General features: G+C 38.7%; 1 protein-coding gene across 1 annotated transcript; it reads left to right on the forward strand.

The window, feature by feature from the left end:
• Positions 1-12,011: 12,011 nt before the first annotated feature.
• LOC145582142 (uncharacterized) lies at positions 12,012-16,722 on the forward strand. The gene is made up of 6 exons (XM_081639159.1): positions 12,012-12,169; positions 12,282-12,365; positions 12,463-12,547; positions 14,523-14,611; positions 15,530-15,641; positions 16,391-16,722. The coding sequence occupies exons 1-6, from the start codon at positions 12,134-12,136 to the stop codon at positions 16,612-16,614; spliced, it is 630 nt and encodes a 209-aa protein (XP_081495285.1). The 5' UTR covers positions 12,012-12,133; the 3' UTR covers positions 16,615-16,722.
• The last annotated feature ends 993 nt before the right edge of the window (positions 16,723-17,715 follow it).

Genomic DNA, 17,715 nt, shown 5'->3' on the forward strand with positions numbered 1-17,715 from the left:
TATAATATATGTTTATTTAATAATATTGTTTACTTAATGCTTGAATTTTGGAGGGGATGGAATCAAGGGAATTATTTTTCTTGTGCGTAGGAATGATTAACTTTTAATAATCATTTCCTTTAAAAGTGACTTATTAGGGGCGATCATGTGGCCTTGCCCACCTTTCTACCTTAATATATTTTATGAATGTGAGGTGTTATGCAAGTAGAGTTCTTTTGTGTCGACATTGGCCTAAGAGTGCGTTATATTTCTAGGCAGAGAAGGAGGATGGCCAATAATGATGCTTTAGCTGATGCTATTAAGCTTCTAGCTGAGAACTTGAACCAAAACCGCAATGATAATCCTGATCCTGCGGGTGAGATGTTTAAGAAGCTTGCTCAGGTCAAACCACCATACTTTAAGGGAGGTGGAGACCCAACTTTTTTGGAGAATTGGATTAGGGAGTTCGATAATAACTTTGCTGCTTTGAATTGTCCTGTGAATATGAGAGTGGATCAAGCTGCCATGTATTTGAAAGAAGAGGCAGATATTTGGTGGAGGGATAATGGAAATGTACTTCGTGCTGAGGCTAATTTTGAGTTGGGTGACCTTGATGTTATTTAGGGAATTGATTGGTTGGCCACTTATAAAGCTAAGATTTATTGTGAAATACAAAAGATTCATTTAAGGAGTCCTTTGGGAAAGATTGTGTCTTACAGAGGTTTTGGGAAACCAAAAGGTATTGGAATTATTTCTGTAATGAAGTTGTCAAAACTTGTGAGAAAAGGTATCCTTTATTCTTTTGTTGTGTGCAAGACTTGGAAAAGAGTAATAAGGTGAATGTGGAAGATGTGCCAATTGTGAATGAGTTTCTGGATGTATTTCCTGAAGAGATTTCTGGAATGCCACCAAAGAAGGAATTGGAGTTTACAATAGATTTGGTTCCTGGAACGGCACCAATTTCTAAGGCACCATATAGAATGGCACCTGCTGAGATGGGAGAGTTGAAAGTGCAACTGCAAGAATTGTTGGATAAAGGGTATATTAGGCCAAGTGCATCTCCTTGGGGAGCACCTGTTTTATTTGTGAAGAAGAAAGATGGGAGCATGAGGTTATGCATTGATTATAGGGAGTTGAATAAGGTGACGATAAAGAATAAGTACCCACTGCCCAGGATCGATGATTTGTTTGATCAATTGAAGGGAGCTAGTGTGTTTTCCAAGATTGATTTACGTTCGGGGTACCATCAACTAAGAGTTGCTGATAAGGATATTCCTAAGACTGCTTTTAGGACTAGATATGGGCACTATGAGTTTACAGTTATGCCTTTTGGGTTGACCAATGCACCTGCAATCTTTATGGATTTGATGAATCGAGTATTCCATGAGTATTTGGATAAGTTTGCGGTTGTTTTTATTGATGATATTTTGGTATACTCGAAAAGTGAGGAAGAACATAAGGAGCATTTGAGGACCGTGTTGAGAACTCTTAGAGACAATAAGTTGTATGCTAAATTTTCAAAGTGCGAGTTTTGGTTAGAGAAGGTTGCATTTTTGGGACATTATGTGTCTAAAGAAGGTGTTTCTGTGGATCAAACAAAGGTTCAAGCAGTGAGTGAATGGCCTACGCCTAAGAATGTGTCTGACATAAGGAGTTTCTTGGGACTAGCTGGCTACTATAGAAGGTTTGTGAAGGATTTCTCGAAGATTGATAGACCCTTAACTACCTTGATGAAGAAGGAAAGTAAGTTTAAATGGGATGAAAAGTGTGAACAAGCATTTCAAACTCTTAAAGAGCGTTTAACCACTGCACCTGTTTTAACCTTACCTGATGGAAGTGATGGATTTGAAGTATATAGTGATGCTTCAAAGAATGGATTAGGGTGTGTGTTGCAACAAAATGGGAAGGTGATAGCTTATGCTTCTCGCCAACTCAAATCTCATGAAATCAATTACCCTACACATGATCTTGAACTTGCGGCTGTAGTGTTTGCATTGAAGATTTGGAGACATTATTTATTTGGAGTAAAGTGTAAGATCTTTACGGATCACAAAAGTCTCAAGTATAACTTCACTCAGACGAATCTCAATATGAGACAGAGGCGTTGGATGGAATTGTTCAATGACTATAACGTGAACATAGAATACCATGAAGGGAAAGCAAATGTTGTTGCGGATGCCTTGAGTAGGAAATCAAGTCATGGTGTGAATGCTTTAATCGTGCCTGACGAGTTATGTGAAGATATGAAGCGTTTGAATTTAGAGGTTGTGAGCTATGGTGAAGTAGAAGCAAGGTTAAGTGCTCTTTCACTTGGGAGTTCATTGTTGAATGAAATTAAAGAGAGTCAGAAAGGTGATGAAGGAATCCAATTGATTAAGGAGAAAATGAGCCAAGGGAAGAATGTAGATTTCAAGATCCATGATGATGGAAGTTTGAGTTACAAAGAAAGTTGGTGCATACCAGAAAAGTGTGAGGATTTAAAGAGAAAAATCATGGAAGAAAGCCACAATACTCCATATTCTGTACACCCGGGAGGAGACAAGTTGTACAAGGACTTGAAAGAGTTGTATTGGTGGCCAAATATGAAAAGAGAAGTAGCTGAGTTTGTGAATAAATGCTTGACTTGTCAAAGGGTCAAGATTGATCACAAGAGACCTATGGCCAAGGTTCAACCTTTGGAGATTCCATGTTGGAAATGGGATTCGATATCCATGGATTTTGTCACAGGATTGCCTAGAACCAAAAGTGGCAATGACACTATTTGGGTGATTGTAGATCGACTTACAAAGTCTGCGATATTTATTCCAATAAAGGAAACTTGGAAGAAGAAACAATTGGCAAAGGTCTATGTGAAGAATGTAGTTCGATTACACGGAGTGCCTAAGGACATCATCTCCGATCGAGATTCAAGGTTCTTGTCCAAATTTTGGCAAAAGGTTCAAGCCAACTTGGGAACAACACTGAAAATGAGTACTGCGTTCCACCCAGCAACGGATGGACAGACTGAAAGGACCAATCAAACCATGGAGAATATGCTAAGGGCGTGTGCCTTCGATTTTCAAGGTACTTGGGAGGATCAATTGGATTTGATTGAGTTTTCTTACAATAATAGCTACCATGCTAGCATTGGCATGGCACCTTTCGAAGCATTATATGGTCGAAAATGTAGAAGTCCTGTATGTTGGAATGACTATAGCGAGAATCTTGTTTTAGGAACAGAGTATATTGAGGAAATGGTGAACAAAGTGAAGTTGATTCGTTCAAAAATCCAGGTTGCACAAGATAGGCAGAAAAGTTATGTCGATTTGAAAAGGCGAGATGATGAGTTCAATGTGGGTGATAAGGTCTTTTTGAAAGTCTCACCTACAAAAGGAGTAATGAGATTTGGAAAGAAGGGCAAATTGAGTGCCAAGTATGTAGGTCCTTATGAAATTTTGGAACGTGTAGGCAAAGTCGCTTACAAATTGGCATTACCTATGGAATTTGAGAAAATGCATGATGTGTTTCATATCTCTCAATTGAAAAAGTATGTTCCTGATTCTAAGCACGTGCTACAACCTGAATCGATTCAGTTGGATGAGACTTTAACTTATGAGGAAAAGCCAGTGAAAATTTTGGATCATAAGGTGCGTAGTATGCGCAATAAGAATATGAAAATTGTTAAAGTTATTTGGTCAAACCAAAAGTATGAGGAGGCTACTTGGGAGGCCGAGGATGATATGAGAAAGAGATACCCTGAGTTATTTGATGAGGTGAGTTACGAGGGCGTAACTCTTGTTCTTTAAGGGGGGTAGAATGCGTATAATTTCGCGCTTTTGCCTTATTTTATGCTATTTTGTGGTGTTTTTATGCTTTTCATAGCTATTTTATTGTTTACGTATCTAGTGAAGTGCGTAAATTGGGATGGTGATAAAGTATTAGTGTCGACATTATGACACAACCGGAATTCTAGCAAGATAATTTTGAAAATTTTGAAATGGCTTTATGCAAAAGTTTTACAATTTACGGGATTTTGTGCTAAGTTTCGGGACGAAACTTCTTTTAAGAGGGGTAGATTGTAATCCCCCGTATTTTTAAATATTTTATAAATGAAAATTTATTTTATTTATAATATTTATTTGTATTTTTCTGGATTTTATTTTAAAAAGTTTCAAATTATTAATTTGGGACGAAAATTATTTTAGTACAAATTATTTTATGAGCTTTCATTGTACAATCTATGCTGGCCATACAAACAAAGCCTAGTCCATTACATTTACCTAAATGGCTCATTAATTTTATGAGGCCCAATACTCCTACTTACCCTACAACTCTCTCCCCTATAAATACCCCATACATCCCCAAAATTTTCCCACACAAAAGGTTAGTCTTATTTTCTCCTTTGTTTTATTAATTTGTGTAATTATAATTATTGATTTATGGGTTTTGATTTTATTGTTTGAAATTAATTTAATTAGTATCAAATTGTATTTTGATGATTAAAATTTATAATTTCAGATTTTATAAATGTCATAATTTTCAGATTTTGTAAATTTTACAACCTAGGGTTTTTAATTATTGAAAATCACGATTTTAGGGTTTTTACGAACAATTGATTTAGGACTTTTATAGTAATGATGTTTGAAATTTTGGTGATTATAAATACTGATTAGCTTAACTTAATCCCAGAATATTTTGAACACGTAAATTCGTGTTTTAATTCTTAGATTTCCATTCGTTAATATTAATCCCGTTTTAATCCCGATTAGGTTCTGAACTCATCCGATTTTGATAAAAAAAATAGTAGAGTTTTCCATGTGGAAACAATGTTTTAAGAAAGACTCACTACCTATGGTAGTGAGCACCACCTTCTCGTGGCCAAATTCAGCCTCTAAATATGATATTCGGACAGTTTTTGATTTTTAACGAAGTTTTTTTTTATGCTTTAAATTTTATCCTTGAGTTTTAAAGGGTTTTTGATTAGTTTAAAATGCTAGAATTTTATTTAAAGTTGTATAATTGTGATTTTAATGAAAGGGTGTGATTACCCATTAAAAAGGAGTTTAATTAGGGGTTTTTAAATAATTTTCAAATTTTTTTAAGTAGTCTAAAGTAAATTTAAATTGCTGGAAATTTGGTTGAGTATTAATTTATTGTTATTGGCTGTTCTCTAGGAAGTAATTATTCCCTAGGAGACTTTTGAGTGATTAAAAGTGACACAAAGGATTGTTTATACGAGGTACGTACATGTCTACTTCGTTGTAAGTAGTATCATGTTTAGGTACCAAAAAGAAAGAACTTAGTTTCATGTTTAGAGAACACTTGGATGAAAATTGTTTGGTTATACATTTAATTAATTCATGTGCTTATGTTTATGAGACATGTTTTGGTGAATTGATTATGTTTGTATGGAATTATGGATGCAAGCATGTTGAATTATATTGGATTAATTGTTTGTATGGAATATTGATACAAGCATATTTTTTTTTATTGGATTGGTTTATTAACCACATTTGGATTATTGAAGGATTGGAGTTGAATGGTTTAAGTGGAATGAATTTATTAATTATTCCACAAGGTTATTATTATTTTATTTATTACTCAAGCATGACTTGTTAGTATGTTGAGTAAAAGTGGATCAAGCCGAAATGGCTAGGTGGGTTGACTATGTTCAACAATTTTGGATAATTTGGAAGTTTAAAGGAATTAAAGGTCAATTTGTGATGTGATCACCATTGTCCTAAATAAGATTAAAAGTGAATTGATGTATGATTGTTATGTATGGTCTACTTGAATGAGTCGGCTATTAATTAAAATTGTAATCACGTAAAGTGAAACAAGGATGAGCAATAAAACTCTGGAAAGTGTGCACTTCTAGAGTATTGACAATTATGGGTTGGGGTACATGGTGGTAGCCCGTGGCTTTTCGAGGCTTGTTTGATCAACGTGTCCTCTTCTCTTTTGGTATTTACATTTTTATTTTATAATGAAAGTTAGATGGGATCCTAGACTAACTTTGTGAGAATGGAGTCGCGCCCATTCTTGCATTGCGCTAAACTTTTATTTTAAATGGTCATTTGGGACCAAAATGATTTGGTGGGTTGGACAACCTAGTCTATTGCTTACTCCAAATTAAATTAATCAAACTAAATATTAAGAGTCAAGTGTTTGGAACTGGTTACTAAGTATGTTGAGTCAATTGAATTGTTTAAGTGTGGAGTCTTGATTAATGAATTCGTTTTGTATGTTTATTTACTTTAATTAATTGAGCATGTTAGGTTTTGTACGTTGTAGCTTGTATGATTGTGTGCTTTTGTGTGTGTTTTCTTTTGGTCATGGCCTTCGCCTTTCAATGAGCCTGTGATGATCCAATTATTACACTTGTATTATTGGGGAGCAGTATTGCACAGGTTAGATTGATGATGTGAGGTTCGGGGATTTGACATACGCATTGTCAAGGGATTGGTGTGATTGAGAGTGTTCATTCTTTATGTTGAACTTATCTATGTTTTACTATTTCAATTATGTTTTGGGATTTTGAATATTAGTTTGGTTTAATAAGGGCCTTTATGGTTCCAATTTGTAAGCTTTGACTTATTGGTTTTCTAAATTATATTATTTAAGATTTAAGTTGGATTTCCTCTGCAATACTTTGATAAAGCCTTAACATTTTAACACGTGGCGGTAACATGCCAATGGTTCTCCACTATTTTATTTGAATTAAGTGGTTTGGAAAAAGGGAGAATTATTGGGGTGTTACATTATGCTTGCACCACAGCCGTTCATAGTAGAGCTCCCGTCTACGTGCACCTTCCAAACCTGATCAAGGTTATCCGGAGCACCCGACCTTGTCATTTCGACAATGAAGTCGGCAAACGCGTGACCCTTCACTGCCTTCCTTGGTTCGTAAGCGATTTCAAGACTTTGCATTTCAATAGCCCATTTGAGCATTCTGCCGGATGAGTCCAAGGTTGTCATTGGCTGCTTGAGGGGTTGATCTGTGTAGATCACCACCGGATGTGCCAAGAAGTATGATTTCAACTTCTTGACAGCCATGTAAAGAGCAAGGCCAAAATTTTCAACCATGGGGTACCGGAGTTCAGCATTTCTGAGCACATGGCTAATGAAATAGACTGGGAGTTGATTGCCGTCTCTCTCGGCAAGGAGAACAACACTAAGGGCATGATCTGAGACGGCTAGGTACATAAAGAGCATCTCCTTTGGTAGAGGGCTAACAAGACTTGGCAAGGAGTGTAAGTGTTCTTTCAATTTTTGAAAGGCCGCCTCAGCATCATCTCCCCATTCAAATCTAGTCTTCTTCCTGATTGCTTGGAAGAAGTAAAGGCATTTGTCACCTGACCGGCTGAGGAATCTCCCAAGCGCAGCCAGACAACCGGTAAGCCTCTGAACTTCCTTGACAGAGCGGGGTGACTTCATGTCAATCACCGCCTGTATCTTCTCGGGGTTAGCCTCTATCCCCCTTTGGTCAATCAGGAATCCGAGAAACTTCCCAGACTCAACACCAAAAACACACTTCTTGGGATTTAACATGACCTTATGCCGCCTGAGTGTGGTGAAGGTTTCTCGGAGATCAGCAAGGTGATCCGTCTGTAGCTTGGATTTGACTATCATGTCATCAATGTACGCCTCTACATTCCTTCCAATCTAATTAATGAAGACTGTATTAATCATCCGTTGGAAAGTAGCCGGCGCATTCTTCAAGCCAAACGGCATCACCGTATAACAGAATAACCCCTGATCAGTGACAAAGGCCGTCTTTTCTTGATCTTTTTTCAACAGGGGTATCTGATGGAAGCCAGAGTAGGCATCCATAAAACTCATCAAGGCATGCCCGGCTGTAGAGTCGACCAGACTGTCGATCTTTGGAAGCGGGTAATTGTCCTTTGGACATGCCTTGTTGAGGTCTGTGTAATCAACACACATACGCCAGGTACCATTCGGCTTCTTTACAAGCACCACGTTCGCAACCCAGTCAAGGAAGTTACATGGCCGAATAAACCCAGTGTCTAGCAGCTTTTTAACTTCGGCAGCTGCCGCCTGACTTCTTTCCTCACCGTGATTTCTTTTCTTTTGCCGAATGGGCTTCTTTTTTGGATCCACGGCTAGTTTGTGGACAGCGAGATCCGGGCTGATGCCTGGCATCTCCTCCACTTCAAAGGCAAAGATGTTTTTCAATTCCTCCAGCAGATGGTGCAAGTCTGCACCAAGCCTTTCAAAGGCAGCCGTCCCCACCTTAATAGTTCACTCTGGACGGCTGTCGTCCGGAGGAATATCGATGTGTTCACCAGCCGGCTGGGGACGGAGATCTTCTGACTGCTCCCCGGTCAGTGATTGCTATTTCTTCTCCTTTTTCACCTACACCTGCTTTTCAGTTTTTCTTTTCTTTGCGGCTGTTGGAGGGGGTGAATTAGGGTCCTTGACATCGTCAAGGTCTATTGGCTCCTTCAGCTGACCGGCTGCAGAAGCAGTCGGCTTAACGTCTGAGAGATAACACTCTCTTGCCGTCTTCTGATCCCCGTTGAGGGAGCTAACAGTGTCATCATCCCTTTCATACTTGAGAAGCATGAGGGCTGGGATTATGACGGCCTTACACTCATTCAGAGTGGGTCGGCCAAGAATGATGTTGTAGGCGGTCAGCTCTTTAACCACCAGGAACCAGACGACCAGTCGGATGGGAATGTTAATTTGTCCGACTGGATGCGCGATTCCTCCCCCAAAGCCAACTTATGGGTGGGAGACGTCGCGCAGACCGTCCCGCTTGTAATTAAGCCGGGACAGACACTTGTAGCTGATGAGATCAGAGGAGCTACTCGTGTATATGAGGATCCGACTAACAAGCTGGTTAGCGACCTTGCATTCAATGACGACTGGGTCGTCATGCGGTCGACGAACTTTGCCCTGATCCTTCTTAGTGATGAGGACGTCTGGGAATGTTCCACTTGAGGACGTATGTCCATCATCAACCGAGTGAATCATCCTCTTTAGATGATCCTTGGTGCCCCGGATGGTCGGGCCACCACTTGCGAATCCGCCTGCTATAGTGTAGACCGGATCCTTGTCAGTATTCGAACTACTAGTAGGCTGGACAGTTTTTGACGACTGCCCCGGATTCGTCTTAGAAGCCACTTTGGACTTCAAGACATAGGACTTCAGCAAGCCCTTGTCAGCCAGACGGTCTAACGTCCGCTTAAGGCTATAACAGACGTCGGTGTCATGGCCCACCTCCTGATGGAAGTGGCAGAATTTATTCTTGTTCCGAGACTGAACAGAACTCTTCATAGGATTTGGCTTCTCAATGGTCAGCCGGTCCTTCACCTCTGTAAAGAAGGTGTAGTAGTCTTTACTGAATTCATACCGCGAGACATACGGTTTGAATTCCTTCTTCTTCTTTTTGGACGGCTGATCAGGTTCCTCAACCGCCCAGACTTCTTTTCTCTTTTTGCTCTCTGCAGCTTTCTGAGCCGTTTGAGCAGACCGATTCTCCTTTTGCCTGTTGGACTTCTTAGAGTCCGATTGGTTGTTGGACGATCAGAGGTCGGTGGCTTGAATAAAGCTCTCCGCCTCTTGGAGGGTGAAGACCCTCTTTCGGACAAGGTCGAACTTAAAGGTTGACCCGTCCTTCAGACCCTTGAAGAATTCTGTATAGGCTAACTCGTCAGACAACCCCTGGATTTGAATTCTCACCAGGTTGAACCGCCTGACATAGGAGCGAAGCCCTTCTCTATCTCCCTGCCGGATGGTACTCAAGTCAAGACTTGTTTTCTTGGCAGGGATGTTCATTGAGAAGTTGGAGGCAAATAGGAAGGCAAGCTTCTTGAAGCTGTCGATACATCCGGCTGGCAGGTTGCCAAACCATTGTTGGGCAATGCCCTTCAATGTAGCAGGAAGCACCGGCACCACATAGCATCCTCCAGCCCCTGCATGTGCATGAGGTTAGAGTAGGCCATGAGGTGGTCCTCCAGGTTGGTGGGACCATCATAAGCACCAACCAACACATTCTTAACCTTGGCCAGCTGTGCCGCCTCGGTTATCTCCTTGGTGAAGGCAGAAGTCTGTTCACCAAGTTTGAGCAGACGGAGCTGCCAGTCCAAAGGCTGGACGTTATATGCCGCCTGACCCCCAAAGAGGGCCGGCTGCATGAAGTGAGGAGAATACGGACCGTAGACCATAGGGGGTACATACAATGCGTTCCCAATCATCTGAGGGCCAGAATGGACCGTATTACCGCCTATATGGCTCTCATGCACGGATTGAATATTCCCTGCAAATGTGTTTTTGAAGCTTTCTGGAAAGATCGAAGTAGAGGCTGACTCGGACAGCTGCTGACTTCTCCTACGCTCGATGATTTGCCGAGCATCAGGGATAGATTTCTTACTACCCACCGGTTGATTCTCCCGGCGGGGACTCCTTGGACCCTTCTGAGGCAGAAGGATCTTGGACCAGTCAAGGGTTGCGGCTGCCTTGTCCTTTGGATGCGGAGTTGGCTGCTTGTCCCTGACTAGCTTCTTCCTCGCAGTTCGAGGAGACTTCTTGGCCCTTGCTAGAGCTAGCCGTTTTCTTTACGATCAGGTCCTTGATCTCACCCTTGAAACTCGTCATGAATTTCATGAGCTCGTCTCTGGTGACTGGAGTCTGACCTCTTGCCGACTAGGTTTCCCCTTCCGGCTGACCAGGGGACCTACTGGTACCCGCCTGGCTTTCACCGCGTTCCAGTGTCTCTCGATGCGCTTTGTGATGAGAGAGCCATCTTTGGCTATGTACGTTTCAACGTGAGGATCATCATCCTCATCATCTGTAAAGACCTCCGTCTGGATAGCCTTGGGGTCAGGAGGCGGTACAGACTCTTGAACCATCTTTGAGGTACTCTCCCCACAGACGGCGCCAAATGTTTTGGGTGTTTTTGTCCCTCAGGAGAGTTATAACTCGAGGACTGATCCGTTTGCGCCTGTACCTGCAAAACAACGGAGACTCCGGGTGGTAGGAGCTCCGCCTCCGACGATCAAGTTAGTACTTGAATGTGGGTAGGAAAAGGTGCGAAAAATGAAAAGTGAGATCTTCTCGGATTCCGAGATCTGGTGCTTCTCTGATGTAAGAGAATGTAGGGTCTGCTGTAATAATTAATTCCTTCCCCGAAAATGGGGGAATCTCCCTATTTATAGGGTCATGGGAAAACGTGCCCCTATTTAGGTCACTCTGACCTAGTTCTGCTGGGCTGCGCCGTATTACGGCTTTCTCGGGATTTGGGCCCTTGAAGGCCGCTTTTTTCTCCCAAACTCTAGGAGGGACATGTGTCAAATGGAGACTGGTCCAATTCGGACCAACCAAAGTATGACACGTGTCAGGACTTGATTGGCCCACGTGACATGCGTAAAATTACCCAAAACAGAAGTTAACCCAAAAAAAAAAAAACAATTGAAACTAACATAAAAAACCTAATTACAAATCAACAAAACAAAACACTAATCTGCATTGACATTCTCTTTGGGAATAACAACTAATTCCATGTTGTAAGAAATAAATTCAATCAAAAAAGTGAAATAAAAGTGAAAAAAAACAACAAAAACAAAGGAGAGAGAAAATGAAAAGGAGAAAAACAGAAGAAAAGAAAATTATATTGAAAAATTTGATGATAATTTGGATCAAAATTATTATAAGAAAGAAAACATAAGAGAGAATTTAGAAGGAGGAAACATAAATTTAAAAAAAAGAAACAAAGAGCTATGTTGATTGATTTGAGTTTGGGCTGGTGTTGCACCTATTTTACATGCATGAGGATGCATGTAAGAATATGCCCTGTTACAGGTTGGTAACCTATAGGGCCTGATAAAAGTAAATAACCTCTAAAATTGTGATTATCCAGGAATAAGTTATACTTAGGATTAATAAAAGTAAATAGCCCAAAGTTGGGATTAACAGTAACAAATTTTCTTTTTAAATTTCCAATCTTTGTTCCAATTTGGTTTTTGCCTTGAGTTGTCCCCTTTTTATACAAAAACCAAGGACGACCCAAAATAAATTAAAATTTAAATTAACCGGAGAATTGCTGCAGTTTTCGGTTTTTCCCACACAGAGTTAGAGCAAGCTCCAGCCTCAACTCTCAAGGCTCCAGCAGCTGCCATTGACAAATTCGAGTCCAGCTTTTGGCTTTCATGAAATGGGTGCATCTGAATCTACGATTTCATCCTCCATTGTAACTACCTCTCTTGAATCCCCTTTTCTATTTATTATATTCAAGTACCAACTATTGCTTTTGGTGCTATTGTTTGATTTGTTTCCCATTTTCATATTTTGGATGTGATTAGAAATCGGAGGATCAGATAACCACAGTATCCGAACGAATTAAAGACGCTGACCCAATTTTGGATAGACTAAAATCGCTAAAAATCGTAAGATTTTACTATTATTTTGTAAGTTGATTTTGGTGGGTTTCTGTCTCTATGTATATGAAAAAAAGAAAATGGTACTTGGTAAATGTTGTTGTAGGCAACGCCAATTCTAACAGCCCCTCCAGCAGAGAGTAGTTTGACTGATCTTCTAGTGAGGAAGCCCTTATCCTCCTCTAAACATGGTAACTATGCTCCTTACTCTATTTCTGATTCAATTTTACTTCATTTTTGTGTTGTTGTGAATTGAAACCTATGTTACAAGGACTTGGGTACTCAAGTGTTGACTCGGCTATTTTGTGGAAAAGTTCCATGATTTTGAATAAAAGTGTCGTACCCATGTCCGAGTGTCGAGGGTCCGACATGGATATTTGAGGTGAAATGAACAGTCCATGTAACATAGATTGAAACAAACTATCTCGACACTAAGGACTCCTTTTATCAGCTCAAAGACAATTCATTATTAACTTGGTAAATAGGGTTTGAATGGAAAAGCAAGGAAATAAATCAGGGGTCATTTGATTTGCAGAGTTATGAGTTTGGAACAAGGAACGAAATTAGGGTGGTATGTTGTCTTTGTATGAGATACTTGTGTACAAGTAATTCATTCACACACCTGATCTCATGTCTGTCACATATTCAAGAAGCCTCCATATCCACTATTGAAGCAGTGGAAGTACTTAATGAATCCTTTAGGGTGGTAGGCTCTTTGAGGTATACCATGGTCTTTTAGTAGATTGTTTTTGTGAGATGGTCTCTTACACTTTGTTTGGATTGAAAAAAAATGGAGAAATAGAGTATCTTTCATTTGGATAAGGATTGGTGAGAGAAAAATGGAGGGATTAAATTGTAAGAAAATGATCTCTCCAAATGGAGAGATTTAGAAGGTTAACTCATCATTCTACCCACCTCTTCCCTTCCCTTCCGTAGTATATCCGACTTTCATATTGGTGTATTAAATTCTAATGGATGAGGCCCCAAACAAAATGATCAGAAAACTTGGCTTTTCAGTTTCCTTTTTCCGTATGTTGGGGAGGGAGCAAGGGAAGGTTATAAAGAAGTGAATTTAAGGGAAGGTTATAAAGATCTGAATTTACTTTACCAAACTTTTCCAACTACTAGGAGGTGTTAGGGTTAGTAAAAACAAAGACAGTTATAAGGATGGCTAAGCTAGAACCAGCTGGATTTAATAGCGAGGCGATGATCCTAAATCAAAGGATCACCAAATAATAGCTAAAGAATAAGCTATGCCATGTAAAATCTGCAACTTTTTTTCTTTCTTTCTCTGTCCAACACTAAATAGCCAAGAAAACCAGCTCCCACATCTCACTAATCCACTTCATAGTCATCTGCCATGCACCCAGCAAACTATAATCTTGACTAGTTGAACAAGACCACGACTTAAAAGGAAAACGCTGAAGAAAGATGTAGTCTACCAATTTCTCTTATTTCTTCTCTGCTTGCAAAGCCGAATATTACTTCTCTTGAGAACTTTTTCTATGGGTAATATCTGCAGTATGTTGCTGGAACAGAAGCATTCTTTAGGAGAAATTTTCAACCTCCATGTATTTTGTTATGGCTGGGAAATGGGAATTTTCTGCTCTTAGTCACAGATCATAGCATCATCGTCTACAGGGCTACGACATTCACCTTGGTCACTAACACAAGAAGTAATTGCGTGAAACTAATTCAGATGGTTTAACTATTTGTGAATTCATGATGCTAATGATTCAGCTAGCAACTGATGGCATGGCAGTTTCAGAGGCCTATTGTGAAAACTAAACTTGGAACTGTAATGTAGTTGGCATCCATTAACCAATGTTTTTGTTAGCCTCTGCTAATAAGGAAGAGATGTAAAGAATGATTCACAATGAAGACCCGAGAACAAGAATGTATCTTCTCGTGGGAGGTACTGGGTATAGACATGTCAATCACATTGTACCTTGAAACGCTCCGTAATACCTAATTATGGATTATGCTATGACTGTGGCCATGAACATGTTAAGGGATGTGAAGTGATTTGAAAGGCTTGCTTGTGAAATTGTTTGTTTGTTGCATTTATTTATTTCCTATTTGCAAAGTGATTTGAAGGGAATGTAATGGCAATTCAAAAAAAATCACATCAGCTTTCTGAATTTCTATGGCTTATGGTTGAATCAGGTACTTTAAACCCAAAGGTGATCCTGGATCTTTTCTCTATGTATCGTGACTGGCAGGAGGACAAGGCTTATAAGATCTCCTGTAGACAGGTTTGCATCCTATCTTATAATTAACTTCATGTGTTCAACACGTTGCTGCAATCACAATTAAGGTGCTTACTATTCAGGGCATGGGGTAAAAATGAGGATTTGTTATTGTTATGGTAATTTTTTCCTTAGAAAGATTCACCCCTGCACTCTATGAACAAGGAGGGAGAGTCCAGATTTCAGCCTTTAATATGTCAAACTTGATTTTCTTCTGGAAGCCAATTTTTCATTTTATGTGGCAGTCTCTGAACGAATCTTTGCTAGTTTTGATACTTTTGCTGGAGGAGCTATATGTATGAAATATGATACTTTTATTCATGTTGGTTTTTGAGGATTCCATTTAAGATACCTAAAGCAGAGGTGGAACCATTGTATTCCTGGTGTTCACGAACTCACTACTTTACTAGAGAAAGTATAATACTGTATTCTAGGAAACGTTGAGACTTTGCTTAGGCTTGCTTCCTATCCTAGCTTAATCTTGCTCTTAGTGTTCCTACACGGTGCATCTGTCACCTAAATTGATTAAGTTCATACACTTTGAACTCAGCATTTTGAACTCCGATCATTAGAGCTTAGAGGTAGGAATTTTGAACTCAAAGCAATTCACTTAAGAGGTTGGAATTTATTGAACAATAGCCTAGTGTTATAAGTTGTTATTCTAATTTGCCTGTCATTTATCTTTAGTTTGGTATTTAGCTTCACAGATTCCTTGGATTGTCACTTCGTCCAATAGAGTTATAGTCATAAGTGGTTTTTCAGGGTTTATCATTTCCTTTTAAGAATCTGGTTTTGAAACTTTATTAAAGAATGAAGTAAAATCATGATAACAACTAGATACTTGCTTTTAGGCTCAGTCTACAGTCTACAGTCTACAGTCTACAGTCTTTCCCTTACTCTTCATCAAAAATCTACTTTTTACAGGATGAAATTGAAAACAAGATAGAGGTTGTAGATGCATTGGCAGTTAAACTTCTACAGCGATTTAATGGCTCTGTATCAACCATGAAGACTGCAACACAACATTTATCAGAAGGTAATGCTGATGATCTCAAGACAAACTTTACGATCGCAGTTTTAATTTTTTTGTACTGATCTCGTTGTAGTATTATCTTGTTCTTTAGCAGCTTATGTCTGATGTTTTTGGGCTAAAGATATACTCCCTCAGTTCAAAAATAGTTATCACACTGTCCCTAACCCCATTTAGGATATAGAGTGCATGTTTTTCCAAAAGGACCTTCTATATTATTTCTACCACTCCTCATTTACTTAATTTAGGTTGTGGCATATGTATTTGAGAAAAATCACCAATTATTATTGTTGGAGGAAACATGGAAACTTTTTAAGTGGTCTTACATTATTGGATGTCGATACATATACAATTTTAACAAGTAATTCCAGATTTCCAGGCGGAGGAGTTTGTTTCTATATAATTCACACACTACCTTTTTTTTTTCCATTAACACTACTCATTGTAAATTATTTCTCGCACTTCATTTTGGACCCACTATCCTCTTACTTCGTATTATGTTAAAAAAACTTATGAAATACCTTACTATCCACAAATTAAAATTAATAAAAAAAAAAAAAATCCCGCTACCAACTACCACACAATAAACAAATAAGTCAATTAAATTAGCTTAAAAATTTGTGTTGGTCAAAGTATGTCAACTAAATAGGGATGAAATTGGTAAATCTTATCTGCATTTTACATTTGTACCTCTTGTAGTCATCCCCAATTGTAGCATGATTTGTTGATGCATCTCATATTTGCATTGTGCGCAGTTCATGCATTGCAAGTGGAGCTTGGGGAGCTTAAAGGGCGGTTGACTGAGGTTATTAGTAACTGTGATACATTATGCCGAAGAATTGCTTCAGATGGTCCTGAGTCACTTCAGTCATCTGTTAAGCCCTTTTCTGCATCCAGTGCTGATGTAAATATCAAATCCAATTTGCGTCCAGTAGTTAGAGATACAAGCCAGCCTTCGAACAAAGCGGGAGAAGATTAATTTTGCAATTTAAGTTATCCAGTCTATGGTTTGCTTTATAGCCCAAAGGTGATAATTGTGCATGTATAGAATTTAATATTTGTGTAAATTTAAGAAATTTGCTGCTAAGAGTTGGTAGAGCAACATAAGATCATATATGCAGGTTATATAAGGGCATTCAAATAGAGAGAACTCTTAAATCTTGCAAAGTAGTTTGGCTACATCAGTCAGCTTAGAATTAATCTTCTTAGCTAATGATCATGCTCTACACATTACAAGAAAGACAAAAACATGTATATATTCACATAGTAAGCAACATGTAAACAAGCATCATGTTCAAATACAAGAAAAGAAAATGTTGATACAATCTGGTGTTTTGTTCTTCATTAAGAAAACATCTAGTCAAACAAACATCCCATTATTTTATCCTGATTCAAATAAAGTAAATCTCTATGTTCGATTTTTTTACTCCATTTCCAGGTTCCCTCATCCTTAGATTCAGAAAAGGAATAAAAATAAAATAAAATAAAAAAAGAGAAAAAAAAAACTCATTAACTTTTGTTATCAGATTTTGCTAATTAAAATATACAAAGTATTATAGTTAAAAGTGCAATAATATTCAAACTAGATTATCTTTTTAAAAAAATTTGAAGTAGCCAATGGGAATGTATACTTTGATCCTATGTTACAAGGACTCAGGTACCCATATTTACGGGTACGTGTTCAAGCGTCCGACTTGGCAATTTTATAAAAATATTCCATGATTTTGAACATAAAAGTGAAGTGTCTAAGTATCACACCCAACCCATATGTAACTGTCTGAGATCCGACATGAATACTTGAGATGAAATGAAAAATCTACGTAACATAGCTTTGAATATTAAAGTTTAATCTCTCAACTCACTAGAATCCACCATCCCTTAAAATAGCTAAAAGAAGGTAAAGAGCTGAATTTGTAGCTCGATATCTCATTAGTTTAAAAGTAATTCTGTAATTTTTAAATCACCTTTTCAGTGCACTAAAAGTGTTTCCTCCTTGGATTGAAATGTCTTCAAACATATATTAGGTATAGATTAACCAAACTAGTTGATATTTTGGTAGCCCTATTGTAGTGTGTCAAAA

The sequence above is a fragment of the Chenopodium album genome, chromosome 15, assembly GCF_948465745.1.
Source record: "Chenopodium album chromosome 15, dcCheAlbu1.1, whole genome shotgun sequence".
NCBI classification, from domain to species: Eukaryota; Viridiplantae; Streptophyta; class Magnoliopsida; order Caryophyllales; family Amaranthaceae; genus Chenopodium; species Chenopodium album.